Source organism: Pteropus medius, unplaced genomic scaffold (genome assembly GCF_902729225.1).
Source record: "Pteropus medius unplaced genomic scaffold, Ma_sr-lr_union100, whole genome shotgun sequence".
NCBI lineage: Eukaryota > Metazoa > Chordata > Mammalia > Chiroptera > Pteropodidae > Pteropus > Pteropus medius.
The window spans coordinates 2,486,525-2,505,109 of record NW_024340698.1 but is presented as its reverse complement, the minus strand read 5'-3'; the positions used below and the strand labels follow the sequence as shown (position 1 = coordinate 2,505,109).

Below are 18,585 nucleotides of genomic sequence, written 5' to 3'. Positions count from 1 at the left end.
TCCCAGAAGCTTGCTGGGGGTCAACTGGGTGAGGAAAGGAGCTCATTTGGACAACTGTAGCAGTATGGAAATGGCTAGCATCACCTGCTGAATCTCACCTCTGCTAAAAGTTCATTAAGAGCACTAGAAAGTACGTGATTTGTACTCGATATTACCCACTAAAGGGTTGAATTATGAGTAATAATCATAAACAGAAGGAGCAAATGATAAATCCTTATATAAGCTATTTAGAAGATATACAGAGTTTTATGTTGCTTAATCCATACGAGGCAGATCAGGAAAAGAAGATAAATACTTGTTTTCAGGTTATTTAATAAATAATAATGTTTATTTTAACAGTAATTCATTCCTAAATAGATTTCCCATTTTACACATCATTCAGCATGAAATAATTTAATAAGTCAAAAAGGGGGAAATTCTTGTTTAGACTCTCGTTAAACCTTTAAATCCCCGTGAAAATGCTACTGCTATCACTAAGAACGTTATGAAGAGTAAAAGACAAGATAACATAAAAGTCCCTGACCCTAAGTCTCAGCTAGTCCAGACTTCCAATTAAACATATCTTTAAAGGAAATTAATTGTATAGACAAAGCTATTATTTATTTATTATATTTATGGAGAATGGAGATGTTGACTGGGAATAGGCAGTGCTTTTATTATACTCAAAGGCATCCAACTCAAACCTTTTAAGACACCCCTTACATGCCTAAATCCTAAAATCCTACACCAAATCCACCAATTTCTTTCTACTTCAAAACTGTCAAAAGGGAAATCATAATTCTTCAGAAGGGAAAGAAGGCAATTATTAATGGCAAAGACGTCAAGGCCATGTCTTTAAAATATACAATGAATCACTATTTCTTTGAGCTTGAAATTGGAGATCCTGGGGAAATAAGTGGCCTTTTTAAAACCATTCAGCAAACATTACTAAGCCACAGATGATGATGCTCCCAAGAGACATTTACTTGCCATGTCAGGTTTAAAATGTAAAGCCCTGTCCTAACATGTAGCATCTAGTTTTCAGTGACAAACACCACCACCATTGTAATTTATTTCACATTCAAAGTCAATTTCAGACTTTAGGTACACAAAAAAACCCACTTAATTTTGGTAATAATTCATAGCCCTGTCTCTGAAATATAAAAGCAATCATAAAACGGCACACAACTGGACTATACCTACACTGCTGTGCAAATCTCAAAAGTCCAACCTAAATCTTAAATGAATGGTAGCCTTCTAGTGATTTAAATGGAAGTGCCTCCTCAAATCCCTACCAGGCCAATTATATGAGGACATGTGGCTTACAGATCTAGGGAGATAAAATCTGCCCCCCCCTTGCAAATTTTGAAGTCATATTTTAGCAATGAGTATTCCATAGCATGTTTCACATTCAATCCAATGGTTTGCAGATTAATTCCTTGCCTTAGATCTAGGGCTGATACAACTCCTGAGCACCTTCCAGTTTACTGCACTGGTACAAGTTCCTGAGACTTACCATAGTCATGGTTGCTCAGGAAAATGTGAGCAGTTGGGTATTCCAGTTAAAACAATGAGGTCAAAGCTCATTTCACTGTGAGCTTAAGTGATCCTCTGCAGAGATCTTGGTCTGGGATGCAAAGTACTAGCCTCAAACCTGAAGGCTGGCACCTCAATTCAAGAACGGCTACAAATTCTACTGCTATGTCCTGGCGTCCCGGGCCAGCAATGCTTAATTACTATACTCATACAATGCAGATCACTCTTAGCAAAAGAAAAGCAAATGGGGCTTTTAAAAGACCGATATCTGGGTTGTTTGGTTTCAAATGTTCAAATCCTTAAAAAAAAAACAAGGATGTCAATATCTTAATTTTGAGCTAATGAATTTATTACGAACCGGAGTCCAGTTTTGTTTTCCATCACAAGAGTGCCATGTGAAAAGATTATCATTTTCCCAAATATTACAATTAGCTCTTTGTCACCTTTCCCTTTTTGTCACCCCCAAACAACACTCCAAAATCACAAGAATCTATGTGAAATAGAATTACGAAGTACAATGCTCTTATACCTTCTCAGGTTAAATGTGAGAAACCAATTTTAGTCACATGCTTTAGCAAAGCATCCAGTACAAGACAATTCCTATGGATTTCAAGATCCTTGATAGGTACAATCTGTAATGCTGTGCCACAGGTAATCTGCTCCAATTTCATAAGACATGTTTCTGCATAAGGTAAACATTTAGGAAAACATTAATGTAGCACTCTTATGATAATAACATCCTGAAGAAGGAATGTACAATTTTCTTTTAGCCAGGGTACATTTGTGACAGTTTCCAATGCAGAAAACAAAAAGAGAGCAAAATCATGCGCCGCATGAAAATGTCAGCGATGCTTTGATTAAGAATAATCGCATTAAAAGAACCAAATCGACAAGTTCTCAAACCTATACGGTAAGGAGTTCAGGGGCACGGCACAACAATCAACCATTTTTCCTAACGACAGAAAAATCGGCAGAAATAAAATCCTATTCCCGCCACCTCATCTTGCAATTAAGAAAGTTACTACAAATAGCAACACATAAGTCATGGTCCCTGTTTTGCTCCATTTTTAATGTACCCTCTAGGAGTAAAACAGGTTACTCAAAAAAGTCAACAGGCAGAAATCGCTTTTCGCTATGCTCAACTCCCATGGAAAGACATTCCTCGTTCTGGCGACTTGGAAGGGGGTAAACGTGAGCACAGGAGTCCAGCCGCAGCCTGCCTTCTCCCAGGGGTTTAATGTATGGGGCGTTAGTGCTCCGCGAGGCTTCAGACGCGGCGCTCAACAGCGCCAGTACCGCCTCCTGGCGTCTCCACATCCATCCAGCCCATCCTGACAATTACCCAAGCTTTTATCAGCCCCTCCCTAAAGGTGAGCTTTTTAGACTGGATCTCCGAAGTTTGCACGGCCTCCGGTCTTCAGCCGGCCTCCCGCGCCCCAGGCAAGGCTGAGTTCTGCCCTCGCCTCCGGCCCCCTCAGCCCCCCGGGTCTCTTTTTTGGGCCACGGAGACAGGTCTACGTTTACCTCCACGTGCTCGCGGCTGAGGAAACAAAAGAAAGCTACCTCCCTGATAATAAAACGCCATCTTCGACTAATTGGCAAACCGAGGGGCCCCTGGGTCTGTCCGCCATTCAGCCCGAGGCGGCCCCTCGTCTGAGGCGGAGTTTGTAACGGCCTCGGGAAGCTCTACTTAAATTGTCCGGGGTGGGGGGCTCTGAGAGCCTTACCTGCCTCCCCACCCTGGACGCCGGGACAGCGTGTTTCAGGGAAGGGGGTGGTGGTGGTGTCTCCCACAGATGCACTTATCTCCTCAGAAAACTGTTCAGAGGGACCCAGAGGAGGGGCTGACGAGCCGGCGAACCAGCCCGCCTGGAGCCGCAGCGACTATACTTACAAAGCGATGAAAGCTCCGGCGGTACATCGCGTCCAAGGCTGGGGGCGCCGAGCTGGGCTCTGCCGGGCTGTCTGGGAAGGTGCCGTCCACAGAACACACTGCGGCGTGGGCCGGCGGCGCGAAGCGCACGAGAGGCAGGCTGCCCCGCCACCCGCCCTACGCCGCCGCCCTCCTCGGCTCTGCGTTCTGCCCCCGCCCCGCCTCCCTCACGGCCCGCCCGTCCTAGGGGCGGCGACCCCGTCGCTCCCCCTTATCTGGCCCCGGAACCGCCGCGTCGCCACAGCCCAACGAGAAGGCGAACCCGACGCGCGGGGGAGGGAAGGCGGAGGAGCTCTAGGCTCCTCCTGCGGGGAAGGGGCGTCCCTATTTCTCCTCCAGGGCCGGGCTTGGCCCCCCGCGGTCTGCACTCTTCCCCCTCACGGTGCCACCGTCCGCCCTCTCCGCTGGTCAGCCCGCGTGTTTCCGCCCCACTCGGGGAACGGGGGGACTCTCCGATTCACCCCGCGCCTCACCAAACCTCAGCCCGGCACTACTCCCCTGGCCGGGTCGAGAGTCACAGCCTCCCCTGCCCCGGCCCTAACTCTTCCGCGGAGCCTCTTCGCTTGCGGCCCCTCCGCGGTCCGCGGCGGCCGCGCCGCCCCGCGCTTTCGTCCCGCACCGGGTCTAGGGAACCACAGTGCCGCCTATCGGCCCGCCCGGAGCCCACGAGGCAGCCAGGCTCTGAGCGAAGACGGCAGGGCACTGTGGAGACGATCGGCGCGGGCGGGGCGGGGCACTAGTTATGAAAGCCGCCCCCTCCTCATCTGGAAAGGCGCAGGTCTCCCCGCTACCATCACCTCCTCCCACCTACGTGTCTGTCCTTCCACTGGTTCTTTTTTTCTTCCTGCCTCCCACCTAAGCCGTCTTACTTCCACTTTCTCTATGAGGTTGTAAAGTCAGGCTTTGTGTCTTTGCTGCTGCGCAGCGGGGCGGGATTTCCCTGCCACCCGCCGCCTAATCTCAAACCCCACCCCTCCCCCCGCACTTCTCCCGGAGCAACCTGGGAGTTGTAGTCCAATCGTGCCCAGATTCCGCCTTGTACTGTGGGCCGGGAGCTCCCCCGTTCGCTCGTATAGGGTTTGCCCAGAGGGTTGAAGGAGGAAGCGGCCGAGACCGCCGGGCTGAACCGTAGTTGTTAACACCAGATGTGAAGGCCAGGAGTGCTCGGTAGATTCCCTGTGGTAGGAAATGCGAGAGCGATAAATAAAGTAAAGCCCTGAATGCTGGCAGCCTTTCCTAGGGCGCGAACATTGTGAAACCGTCTACATGGTCTGGCCCCTAGTTTATAACTGGAATTTGCGAAAGATTAAGAATGAAATATGAAAGTTCAGTCTAGACTTGCCAAGAGACTGGGCATCCCAACCTCCACCTCACCCAGTTTGCACCGCCCTTTACGGCTTCCCGCGAGGCTGTTGAAGAACTTTCGCATTCCTCCGTGAAAGTAAGGGAGAACTAAATAAAGGGAGTTCAAAGACATTTATCAGAACTTTCAGCTGCCCCAAATTCTGCCAGTCTAGAGCTGGGGACAGTGTCCAGCTACATCACGGGACTCCCCTTAGGTCGTGAAGGGCCTTTACTACTAACCACAGGCTCTTCTCCTTTTCCCCTCAGGGGTTCCAACTCACTTCAAATCTTTACTGGGCATTTTCTTTGTACCAGGCCCCGTGCTAGGGGCTGGACGTAGCGACTGCTTAAAAGACCTCCCGAACAGGGTGGCCGCAGCCTAATACGGGTATCTGGAATACCCGCATACAGAAACAACGCGTTAGAAAGTAATGGCTGCTGGAGTAGAGGTTCAAAAAATCGAGGGGAGCGATATTGCATCTGAAAAGGGGGTTTGGGAAGCTTTCCTGAATGCGCTGAAGGTTAAACTGGACCTTAAAATGTGAGAAGACTTTACAGGAGCTGACAAAAGAGTCCAGTGGGCAAAGTCCAGAGTGGAGGCAGAGGTCGATGAGAAAGTGCAGGACAAGCCAAGAAAGAGCACGCCGCTTGGGCGGACACCCAGGATGTGTGGGTGGGAGCGGCCTGAATGAACTAAACCCCAAAAGGATCTTCAGAAACACCCTATGAAATTTGAACTTGATGCTGTGAGTGAGTAGCCCATCCCCAATGAAGTACAAAAGCAGGAGACTTAAAGTATGTTCCCAAACTGTCCTAATCGCCAAGAAGTAAAATGGTACGTTTCTAGTTCTTTCCCTATTGTAGTTCCGTCTAATTGCTCACACTTGAGGCTATACCTAATGATTTTTGAGATTAGTTATATATAAATCAGATATTAGGGTATTTTTATTGCAAAATGGATCTAAGCTTTTGCTGTCTACTATTTCAGAAATTTATTTTCAAGTACAGTTTATTTTCTGGCTTTTTATTGAACACAGCAACTAATATAATTTAACTTACTAATTCTTTGTTGAACACCTACTAGATAGCAGGCCCTGTTCTAGATACTGGAATTTGGGAGTGGAAGAGCTTATTATCATTTGTTCTAGGCATAAGTCTAGGATGCTTATCAATAAAATGCATCCTTATCAATAAAATACGTGTAGAAAATGGATTTAGATATTTGGGGATGCAAGTGCTTACTAGTAAACAGTGATATCTTTTTGTATGCAATTTTGTTAAACAAATGGAGACGTACTTTGCTTATGAATTCAAACAGGTTGACTTGAAAAAATGAGAGAACTGGAAATTGTTTTACAGTGTTCTCTCACACATTATTGAGTATTATCTCACATGCCATTGCCATGTTGCCTAGCTAAAAGCAAAGCGAGATATAGCAGTATTGTTTGCCATATTTTATGTTATTATAATTACACTATCTCTATGTCCTCCTAATTTCATCACACCACCTACACTCATGGGTCCAGACTAATCTGCTTGACTATAAAAATGCAATTCCACACAAATCAGAATATGCTCAGCAAAACATGAAATTTACTGCAAGGTAATTTTTTTCCATATCCAAACTCAACCTGAAATTAGAGTTCCTCTCACACAAGTCCTCTAGAGTTACTTTCCTTTGTGAGTTTTTTTAAGACAAGAAGAAATTGTTTTTGTTATTTTCAGTGCCTCTTCACAGTTTCTAAAGAAAACCCAGGTGTTGTAGAAAGCTCGTGTCAATGACTATGAAAAGCAGACCATCAGCCTGCATTTTCATTGGGCCAACTCCATAAACAGAACTGCAAAAACTAACTCCCACCAGTCTAAACTGTCAGAAGCCATGGTATATAACACCAACTCTTGTGGTGTATCAGCTGACTGCAGCAGAAGCCCCAGTTTCCTGTAGGCAGGAATTGCGAGGAAGCAGTCCTCCGTCCTTATTACATTTTGACTAGATATAATGTTTACTGTTGGATAAAAGAAAAGGAAAGTGTTCTTCCTTAGCTATTTTTAATTCTGTTGCCCCATTTCTGTGCAAGTCCCTCATAAGCCCTCCTTCTATATTGACCCCCTTGTTCTTTCCTTCCTCTACCTCAATCTCTCAGAAATCTCACCATGGCAAATGGGTGGAACAACTTCTAGGACACTGGATGCAGTCCACAATTGCAAAGGAGAGGATCAAACTGCTTCTGGAATCAGTCAGTTGATGAGCAATTCGGGGATCCAGCAGGAAGAAAATGGTAAGAAGGAATCACTTCCTCCATTTAATACTAAAAAAAGGAAGAAGAAAAATTGAAGCTGTTATATCAGCATCTAAATCACTGCCATCAGCAAGTTAAAGAAATTCAACTTTCTCTGCTGAGCTTTCAAACATACCCGCTAAGACTACCATTTGCCCCTTGAAATTTTTTTCTCCCTTCCAAGGCTGGCCTTAATGTTATTTAAGACTAATTTTACCCATATTTTCCTAACTATTGGCCCTCTCCAATTCATTCTTCATAATGCAACTATAGAACTCTTTGGAAGGTAAATCAGATCAAATCACTGCCCTGCTTATGACTATTCAGTAGCTCCTCATTGCTATTAGGATGTCCCAAATCTTGCTCTACCATCATCTACAATGCCCTGAATTCTCTGACCCCTGCCTTCTTCTATGGCCTCAGATGAGCCTGTTCTCCCCCTCACTCACCAAGCTCCACCCTACTGGACACCTTTCATCTCTTGAGTTCCCAAAGCTCCTTCTCTCCTGACAGCTTTTGCACACACAACCATCTCTGCTGGAATGCTTTCACACAGCCTTTGCTATTCATCTTTCAGATCTTAGCTTAAATGCTACTTTGTCAGATGAGATCAGGGCTCTCTGTTATAGTGCTCCAAACAGCCCATATTAATTACATTGAGGGTACTGATAAATGAGGTTAGTAATCATGGAGAACAGTGGAAATCCACGGGGATTATGGATGCTCTAATGTTGCTTTGCTTTTCAAAAAAGAGAAGTTGGTATATTCTAGTAATTATGATATCAAAGGCATGCATGGTTCTAGAACGGACTGTTAAAAAGATGGGGGTATTTTATTACACTGGAAGGGAAGAGATGATCACTAGGGACCACAATGAATTCACTGAGATATAGTCTGGCCTCCAAGATTATGAGAAAATGATTTTTAATTCAGAATTCTACATCCTCCCAAACTACATTGGGAGAATATAGAAGAGGTTAGAGAGGTTATGGCATAAAAAGACTAAATCTTTATCTTCTATACTAAGAAGTTGTTAAGTTAAAATATATCAGTATAGTTATATTATTTAGAAATAAGGAAACAAATATGAGAAGAAACAGCTAAAATAATGAAAAGTACTTGCTTTTAGGAGCATAAATTGAGAATGGAAAGGAATGGGAAAAAGGGTTTCTATTTTTTTTCTCTTTGCAAGTCTTATGACTAACTTTAAACTATGTACATGTATTATTTTCTTAAAAATAAGCATTAGTTTGAAAATACAAATAGCATTTGGGTATGCAGACAGAAAGTTGGAGAGCATTCTAACCGAGACCAATGGCAAAGAGATGGAGGTGAAAATATTCCAGTAAATGGCAAGTGGACCTGTATACAGGAACAATGGGTCATGTTGAGGATAAGTAAATGATACAAAATTTAAACCTCCCTTCTCTGGAAGCCACTGATATGCATTATATCATATGAGAGATTAAACCAAGAAAGCAGAAGACATGAGGCCCAGAAAACAGGATGAACATAAAACAGAGAGAGAATTCCCCAGATGATAACAAAAGAGAGTTCAAAATAAATAGCTCTGTGGCATACCTAGAAAGCAGCCAGGCCAGAGGAGAGTAGGAAGATGGAGGAATATAGGAGGAATGTCTCTGGAGAATTTTTAAAAATTAACTGATAGGTTATTTGATATGTTTGACCATGTTGAGAATAGTATTCAGAGTGGTTTTACAACTGTATGGGAAAAATTAATGAAGAATTAGTGATCGATACATAGGAAGCGAAGCAAGCAAACTAACAAAAACCAAGACAGTTTTTAACTCCAGGAAAAACTGAAAGTTGCTCAAGAAAGTAAATGAATCATCATAAAATGTTACTAAGCTCCCAAGTGAAAGACATTTACATAGCCATAACAATGAAAACACTGCCTTACTGATATACCAAATTAAGACTTGTGTAGGATGAAGGGAAAACAAGTTGGAAAGGCTGGTGTTGTAAGAGGTCTAAATCTTTATCTTCCACAATAAGAAGGCAATAAGTGCTATCCAAAAATCAAAAGGTCAAGAAACATCAGTGTAAGACATTATATAGAAATATGGAAATAAATACTAGAAGAAACAGTTACAATTATTGAAAGTGTTAGTACAGATCAGAAGTTGAGAAAGATGTAGTAGGGGTTCTGCTCTTTTTCATTATGTCTTATTAATCTATTTTTTTAACTATGAATATGTGTTGCTTTCAAAAATAAAATTTAAAAAAAGTGTCTAATATTTGGATGGGCAGAAGGGAAGGAGAGCATTCCAGCCAAGAGAAACAGCAAGTAGCAAGTAGACCTCCCTAGGTGAGTATGAGTTCACACTGTGGAGTAGCAGAAGATAATTTTGATAGCTGTCATTTATTGAATACTTGCTATGTGCCAGCCACCGTGCTAAGCACTTTACACACGTTATCTCATTTATTCTCACTACCACTATTATCCTCATGTTATAGATTAAGAAACTGAGAGGTTAAGGAACTTACCCATAGTCACAGCTAAGAAATAACAGCAAAGAGTCAAACAGGTCCACCTGACTCCAAATTCATACCCTGAACTACCACATTTTGAAGGCATAATTGACAAGATTTGATCACCGATTTAATTTATGAGGCAAAGGAGAGAAGGGTATCCAAAGTGACTCTAAGGAATTGAGGTCGGTGAGTTGGGAAAATGATGTTCATTCATTTATTCATTTCAACAGATTTTTAGTGAATATTGCCTACATCCAAGCAGTGTGACATAGTTATAGTAATGTACATGATCCCTGCTCTCATAGAACTTACCATCAGTTATGAATAGGAAAATCATTCAGGGGGAATATCAGTGGAGGAAATTGTGAGATCTGTTTTAACTGTGTTGAAGTAACAGTCAAATGCTCAAATAAAAATGTCCAGTACGCATGGAATATGTGGTATTAGAGCTTGGTATAAGATGCTCTAAACCTCAGAAATCTATTCCTGAACAAGGGAAATCGGAACTGAGAAAAGCTCTTTCATTTAATGCTTCGGAAATCCTGCATGAGCTTAATGAGTACAGTTTCAGTGGTAGTTTGGCTGCAAGCCAGATTGCAGGAGTTTTTAGGTATAAACCATTAATTTGCAAAGCTTGATGTTGGTTGAAGGAAAAAAGATTGTACAGTAGCTAGGCGGACCATCAGGATTAAGCAACTTTTTTCCCCCAAACTAAAGGAGACCCTATACCTGTTTAAAAGCAAAGAGAGAAGGATTCTGCAGAAAGGAGATGTTAACATTTCAGAAAGAGAAGATAATTGAGGAAGCTGGGTGTGAAATGAAGTAAGGAATTGACTGGAGAAAATGAGGTTCAAGTTTGAGAGGGGAGGCGGCAACCTTTTTCCTCTAAGACAGGAAAGAAGGCTGAGATGGGGAGAGGGAATTAAATGATGTTAGACAAAGAGAATGCACAGGAGTGAGCAGTCCATCTTTTAGGCAGAGTTTAGTTTTTGGGGGAAAGGTCAATGGGGAAGGTGATGGAGCTTCATAAGAAATCAAAGAATAGATTTGGAAGTTCGGATCTGAAAATTAATGAATTGGGTGGGTATTCAACAGCTTTATTTCAGCCACTTTCCACTGTTTAAAATAATAGCATATTGCACCATCCTCCAGTCTTCCTGATCAATTAATTCAAATTTTATTTCACCAAGGCCAACATTTGGATACTAAGACTCAGGCAGGAAGCCATCAAGATCCATTAAAAATGGCTCTCTTCCCAGCAGTGATAGTGATGCAAACTCCCTTTAACTATCAAATCCAACCCTGAATTCATTAATATCTCTGTTGGTATCTGTTTTATTTTTAAGTCATATAGTTCTTAGTGGCTCACTTTTTAGCATTTGTAATTCCATTTGTCACTTTTCAGCAAGTATTTAGTGTGCTCTACATGAAAAGGTAGTTGCCATTTTGGTTTCACTTATTTCTTTTCACAGGATATAACTAGAATACACAAACATGCACAAAACAATGACAAAAACAAGAGCTTCTTGAGGGCAGAGACCATGCCTTATTTATCTTTATCCCTGTCTCCCAGAGAAGAGCATGACACACTGTGGAAGCTCAGGAATTGTTGACAAAGGAATGAATGATTATCTATGTTATGGGGAGAGCCCTAAACTGAGATCAAAGAGATGTCAATTCTGGTTGAAATCTAGAGTTCCCCTTGGACCAATCATGTACACTCTCTGGACCTTATTTTCCCCATAGGAAAATGAGAGGATTGTATGATTTATTACTTCTGACTTATGAATTTTTATGCCATTTTTAAGCAGATAAAATTTCGGGTTTCCAAGTGGCGCTATTTAGATTGCTCTTAGAAACTTGTTCTAAGGACCTGGCCAACCCATTGGTCACTTCCTGTGAATCAGATTAGCCCTGTACCTCAGGTTTTCTCTCTTAGGCATGATTGCCAGCCAGATGTGCTACTCAAAGTTCTGTCCCCTGGGAAGATTTCCCTTTACCAGTGTCTTCTCAGGCCTCCCCGTAGTGGAGTTATAATGCTGCAGTCACCACTTTCAGATGCAAAGTTATGTGTAAACCAGGCTCATGTATTTATTTTTTACCTTAAGATGTTTTGTCATAGGTAACTTATCATGAGGCCACAGGTGTGAATTAAGGGAGGGGCAGCAGTATGGCAGAAGGACGTGCCATGGGAGTTGGGGCCACCTGCTCATGAAACTAACTTCTGCCTTCAGAGCCTGATCAGGTTCTATTCCTCATACGTACCTTCCACAAGATGTTAGAATACTTCTGGGCACCCTAGACTTTACAGCCAGACAGATCAGATGACACTGTTTGTAACAAGCAGTGTGTATCTTTATCCTCACTTGATTAGGCATTCAGTCTCCACCAGAAACATCCCAACAGGTGTGTCCTAGACCTTAAACTCCCATGCTCCCTACCCTTTTCTAGCCCCTGCCTCAAGAGCCCAGGGCTCTTCTGCAATCCCCCCTTACGAATAGATGAACAAGATCTAATAATCCTTTTCAATCTAAGAATTTGGGGACTTCCAAAAGTGTTTAGATGTTTATAAAGGACTATAGGGAATGAGCAATGCTGAGCCAAAGTAATGAATCTATGGTGATTGGATTTAAATATCAATAAGTAAACTATTTGGGTGTATCAGGATGGTTCACTCACCTACTGCCTCTCAAATCACCTTGTCAATTACCCTATGTAATAGCTTATTTTTTTATATTCATCCACTGCATTTTTAATAAACATTAATTACAGATTATATACTATTTATGTTTTACATTTCAGAATATTTCATCCTAGATTATTTACTTACTTCTGCCTAGTTCTAGGTGACATTGTTTTACCATCTATAGTTTCAGCTATTTTCTCTGCCCAGTAACTTCTGCTTTACAGTTGTTGGGAGGGCCAAGTTTCCTCTCTGCCCCAGTTGGCCTACCTTTCAATATTCAACTCTTCCTCCTTACTCTACCCTTCCCACACCATACTACCATACCTGTGGGTTATGAAAATCTTCCTAATCAATTGTGGGTTGAAGAGAGAACACCCAACAATAAAAATAAGACTAAACCCATCAAATAAATTAAGTACTTACACTGTTCAGAGTAAAACCGCTTCCACTTCTTTGTCTACACACACTAATAGATTGTCCAGAATCACCCTGGCAATAAGATGGAACATAGACTTCTAAGAAACAATGGTCTTGTCACTTCACAAGAATTAGCTCCTCTCCTGCATAACTACTAAGACTATAATTGACATGTGTCAACTCCTGTTCAGCTATAAATCATAATTAATAATTAAGCTATTTCTCTGGTAACTCTTATTCTATAACTACTGGGCAATCTCCTGTCATTAATGACTGAATTTACCATGGAGCAGGAATGTTTTCAGTGACCCACAGGCTTCCACAGATGTTTTAGCCAGGTCTAATGCCCTGAGTCTTGAACAGAACCACTCCCCTCCCCACCCCAACACTGTTATACAAATGAATTTGGGTACTTCTAGGTTAAAGGAATAGAAAAATCACAAAAGGGTGGAATAGACTTTGTGGACCAATAGTGTGTATTTTCAACAAAGAGCAGTTTTCTTTTTAAGCATTCACTAGATCTTCCTTATTTGTGCTGCCACTCTCAGTTATTTCTCAGTCTACCAGATATTTGGTGTTCTCTAAAGTACAGGACTCTTAATAATTGCCCTGATTCACTCCACCTTAGTGATGATTCTTCCTGGATGGTGTACATACATATTTATAATATGTACAAAGTCCCTGATATCAGCAATTTGTATTTAATAGAGAGATGTGAGACTACTTCACTTTCTGACAGCCTGTCAAGTGCCATATTAATATTAATTGTTATTAATTATTATTATTTAGTAGGAAAAGCCTTCTTTGGTTTAAACCATGGCTGCCTCGGGAATATATGGTAATTTCTTGAACTGAATTTTGTTCTTGGCCCAGATCATAAACAATATTCATGATCGCAAATGTACAGAGAATTTATTTATAGCCTTGACATATTTTTCCATGAACTGTTTAAATATTAACGTAGTCCAAATGAAACTTGCCAGGAAACTAATTGATTCATATTCATTTCTATTGATGACTTTCCACAGAAAGAAATTAAGAATTACATAAGTATAAAGAATAGACAGGAACAGGCAAAAGTTCAGCAAACTGCTGTTATTATAGGTGATAAAATTATGTATATTTTGAATTTTTCTGTGTACCTTATATTTCCATAATGTAGATCCACAGTGACCTTTGGCATCTTGTAGAGGAATGCTTTTTTCAATTTCTTCCTCAACTGCAGGGATGGCAAATATATGGCACATATGTTGCCACTTCCTACTCCCATGTTCATAGCAGACAGTGCTAGTCAATGGTAGCACTCTTTGTCATGAATTGGAAGTAATCCCATAATCTTTTGCAATCTAGCCCTCTACACAGTAACGTGAATAGATCAGAGTAGTCACCTGAGATGAAAGCCATTTGTCATTCTTGTTCTAACCTTAAGAGGTCATACCATGTCTTAGTCAAGGATCAGTGGTGTCAAGGAGTAGAAACTCTGTCAAGCTATCTTAAGAAAGGAAAATTTATTATAAGAATACAACAGACATGATTACAGATGTCTGGACTGTGAAGTACAACCAAGCCAGAGAGTGATTGAAACTAGACTTGGTAAGCAGAAACTGAGGTTACTTGCTCTTTCTCTCAGTGACCATGCAGTGTCTCTCTTCTATGTTCTCTGTCTCTTCTTTCTTTTGACCATTATCTTCTATTTTCTACCTAACATGACTTCCCAGCCTGACTCTACATGTTATTTAATTCAAGCATCCACATACTTCTTTCACTAGAATCTCTGTGTCTCTTATAGAAAATTCTCAAGAAACCAAATCTGATAGTTAATTAATTTACATGCTCTCAGAAGGTCAGTTGTCTACTTTTGGTTCAGCCAGGGTTAGGAGAGTGGAATCGCATTGTATAAAGGGCTCTCCCTCCCAGAGCTATAAACATACCAGGTTAAACCTCAAGAAGTTATGTCTGGTAAGCAAATTGACTATCTAATCTGTTCATATATAATCTCTATTTGTCCTCCCTGAGTAAGGTTGCCAGATAAAATACAAGAGACCCAGTTAATTCTGCATTTCAGATAAACTGAATATTCTTGACATAGGCATACCAAAGTATTATTCAGTTTATGTGAAATTCAAATTTAACTGGGCATCCTGTGTTTTTATTTGGTAAATATGGCAACCCTATTCCTGAGTCCTTTCCTGGACTCACCCCTTGAGCTGGTACAATGAAATTTTTTTCTAGTAAGATTATAGCCATTACCCTTAGAGTTGGGGTCCCCAATCCCTGGGCCGCATACCTATCCACAGCCTGTTGGGTATCAGTCCACGCAACAGGAGATGAGCAGCAGGCCCATGAGCAAAGCTTCATCTATATTTGCAGGTACTCCCCAGTGCTAGCATCACCGCCTCAGCTCCACCTCAGATCATCAGGCATTAGATTGTCATAGGAGCACTGGTCCCTGGTGCCAAAAAGGTTGGGGACCGCTGCCTTAGAATGTGAATAAAAATCCTAAACTAAAATATCTCTAAATATCAGAGGTCCAATGTGGCCACAGCAATAGTCCAAGTTTATAATATTGCATGTTTTACAAATGTTGGCTCTAATTTTGAAGACTTGATTTTTCCTTCCAGACCGATTTTAGTAGAGATTTTTTTTTTTTCTGGGTGGACCATCTCTTCCACAGAATAGAAGCTGTTTGAGGGCAGAGTCTGACTGATGTTCATTCAATGTACATCACTCAGTAGAGTGTTTGGAGCACCATGAATATATAACAAATGTCATAATTTCAAAAAATAAATTTCTTGGAAGAGTTTCTTCCAAAGAAGTTGAACTGGTGTTAACTGGGCTTGTGGTACTTGGACAGGATTTGTTTAGGGTTTTGGGGATCACTCATTTCCCTTCAATAACCAAATCAAAACCAAAGGACTGATTTATTCATTAATGGATGGCTGAGACCCAATAACCAAATACAGAGCACTGTTAAGAGGTAGAATGTGGATACAGCCTAGACTTTTGACTTAAGAAGAGGGCTTTTGATTTTGTACTTGAATTGTAATCTTGGTACCAAACTGCATATTCATATGTGTGTAGGGAGAGAAACGGGGGGAGAGAGAGCAAGAGCGAGAGAGCGAGAGTGAGAGCGAGAGCGAGAGAGAGAGAGAAAGAGAAAGAAAGAGAACTAGAGTTTTAAAACAGACTCCAGAGTACTTACTCAACAAGCAAAATGGATAAGAACCACAGGGCTGCCTCACAAAGACAGTCATAGGTTATACGGAGAGCATGACAAACACAAGTTACCCTTCAAGGTAGTGTCTTTACCCACTAGTGACATGTGACCTAAAGCATATTAAATTCCATACAATCATTTTAGTCACTGCTTTTACAGTGGGGAGGAGTCAGTGCAAGGGATGGAGTGTGAAAAGACACTTCCTTCTTAGCACTCCTTTCTTATTTTTCTATTATTTTATGTTAGCTATTATTAAGGCAGTAGCAAACTTCACTAAGTATATTAGTTTCCTAGGACTGTCACAACAGAATACCATAAATTGGGTGGATGAAACAACAGAAATTTATTATCTCATATTTCTGAAGCCTAGAAATCTGAGATCAAGGTGTTAATACGACCATGTCCCCCTTTGAAGGTGCTAGAGAAGGATCTTTTCCAGGCTTCTCTTCTAGCTTCAAGTATTTCCTTGGCTTGTGGCAGCATAACTTCAATCTTCACTTGGCATTTTCTCTGCTTGTCTGGGTCCAATTCTCCCCTTTCTATAACAACACCAGTAATATTGGATTAAGGGTTCACTCTACTATGGTATGACCTCATCTTAGCTAATTTTATCTGCAACGACCCTCTTTCCAAATACAGTCACATTCTGAGGTCCTGGGGGTTAGGACTTCAACATGTGAATTTAAGAGGGGGCACAATTCAACCCATAATACCAAGGTATTCCATTATTCCTTTTTTTAAATATATATATATTTTTTTATTTTTAAATTATAGTTGATATTATATTAATTTCAGGTGTACAACATAGTGATTAGGTGTTTATATAACTTACGAAGTGATCACCCTGATAAATCTAGTACCTGTGTGACCCATACATAGTTATTACAATATTATTGACTATATTTATTATGCTATACTTCACATTCCCATGACTATTTTGTGACTACCAATTTGTACTTCTTAATCCCTTCCTCTTTTTAAAAAATTTATTTATTTTAATTAGTTTCAAGTATACAGTACAATCCTTTCCTCTTTTTAGCCCATCCCCGCAATGTCCCTCCCATCCGACAACCATCAAAATGTTCTTGATATCTATGACTTTGTTTCTGTTTTGTTCATTTATTTTGTTCTTTAGGTTCCATATATAAGTAAAATCATATGGCATTTATCTTCGCTGTCTGACTTACTCCACTCAATACAATATCCTCTAGGTCCATCCATGTAGTTGCATTTGGCAAGATTCCATTCTGTTCTATTGCTGAGCAACATTACATTTGTATATATATACTACTTCTTCTTTATCCATTCATCCATTGATGGACACTCAGGTTGCCATATTGTGGCTACTGTACATAATGCTGCAATGAACAAAGGGACATATACACATGTCCCTTTGAAGTAGTGTTTTTGGTTTCTTTAGATAAATACCAGCAAGTGGGATTACTGGGTCCTTCTTTCTCTCTTATTATAGCATTTGTTTTAAAACCTATTTTGTCTGTTATGAGTATGGCCACTCCAGCTTTTTTGTTTGTTTTTTCCACTTTCATGAAATATCTTTTTCCATCCCTTTACTTGAAGTCTATGTGTATCTTTTGATCTGAAGTGAGTCTTTTATAGACAGCATATATTTGTCTTTTTATTTTCTTTCTTCTTAAAGAAGTCCCTCTAACATTTCTTGTAATACTGGTTTGGTGGTAATGAACTCCTTTAGCTCTTTCTTGTCTGGGAAGCTCTTTATCTGTCCTTCAATTGTCAATGACAGCTTTGCTGGGTAGAGTGATCTTGATTGTAGGTCCTTGCTTTTCATCACTTTGACTATTTCATGCCAATCCCTTCTGGCCTACAAAGTTTCTTTTGAGAAATCAGTTGACTGTCTTTTGGGACCTCCCTTGTAGGTAATGAATTGTTTTTCTCTTGCTGCTTTTAAGAACCTCTCTTTGTCTTAAACTTTGACATTTTAATTATGATGTGTCTTGGTGTAGGCCTATTTGGGATCATCTTGTTTGGGACTCTTTGCACTTCCTGGACTTCTATGTCTATTTCTTTTGCCAGGTTAAGGAAGTTTTCCGTCATTATTTCTTCCAACAGATTTTCAATTCCTCGCTCTTTCTCTTCTCCTTTGGTACCCCGATGATGTGAATGTTGTTATGCTTGATGTTGTCCCAGAGGCTCCTTAAACTATCCTCATTTTTTTGGATTTTTTTCTTGTTACTGTTCTGATTGGGTGTATTCTGCTATCTTATCTTCCAAATTGCTGATTCAAGCCTCTGCTTCACCTAATCTATTGTTGATTTCCTCTAATATGTATATACATTTTAATTTCAGTTATTGTATTCTTCATTTCTGACTGGTACTTTTTTATGTTTTATATTTCCATTTCTATGTTTCCTATCTCTTTGTTGAAGTTCTCATGGAGATCATCAAGCATCCTATTAGTGCTTCTTTGGGTCAAATAAAAAGGCGAAACTGAAGTATATTGAAGTCCTATGTATGTAAACTACATAGATTTCTTATAAATTACTGCTATCAAAGTAGACAAGAGATGCAAGAAAAAAGGTATCACAGAACTTATATCATAGGTTATCAAAATATTGGTATACAATCTGTCCTAACATAGAGTAGCTTTTCCAAGCTGCTGCATAATGATCCTAAAATTACTAGCAAGAAAAAAAAAACAGTACAAGAATAAGGTTTATGC

General features: G+C 40.6%; 1 protein-coding gene across 4 annotated transcripts in view; it reads right to left on the bottom strand.

The window, feature by feature from the left end:
• Nucleotides 1-4,381, bottom strand: part of ATP11C (ATPase phospholipid transporting 11C (ATP11C blood group)) — a 158,658-nt gene extending 154,277 nt beyond the window's left edge. For all 4 annotated transcript variants that reach the window (XM_039874769.1, XM_039874774.1, XM_039874777.1 and 1 more), the window contains exon 1: nt 3,410-4,381. In XM_039874769.1, the coding sequence (XP_039730703.1) occupies nt 3,410-3,436 (27 nt within the window). In that variant the 5' untranslated portion in view covers nt 3,437-4,381. The remainder of the gene's footprint in view (nt 1-3,409) is intronic.
• Between the last annotated feature and the right edge of the window lie 14,204 nt (nt 4,382-18,585).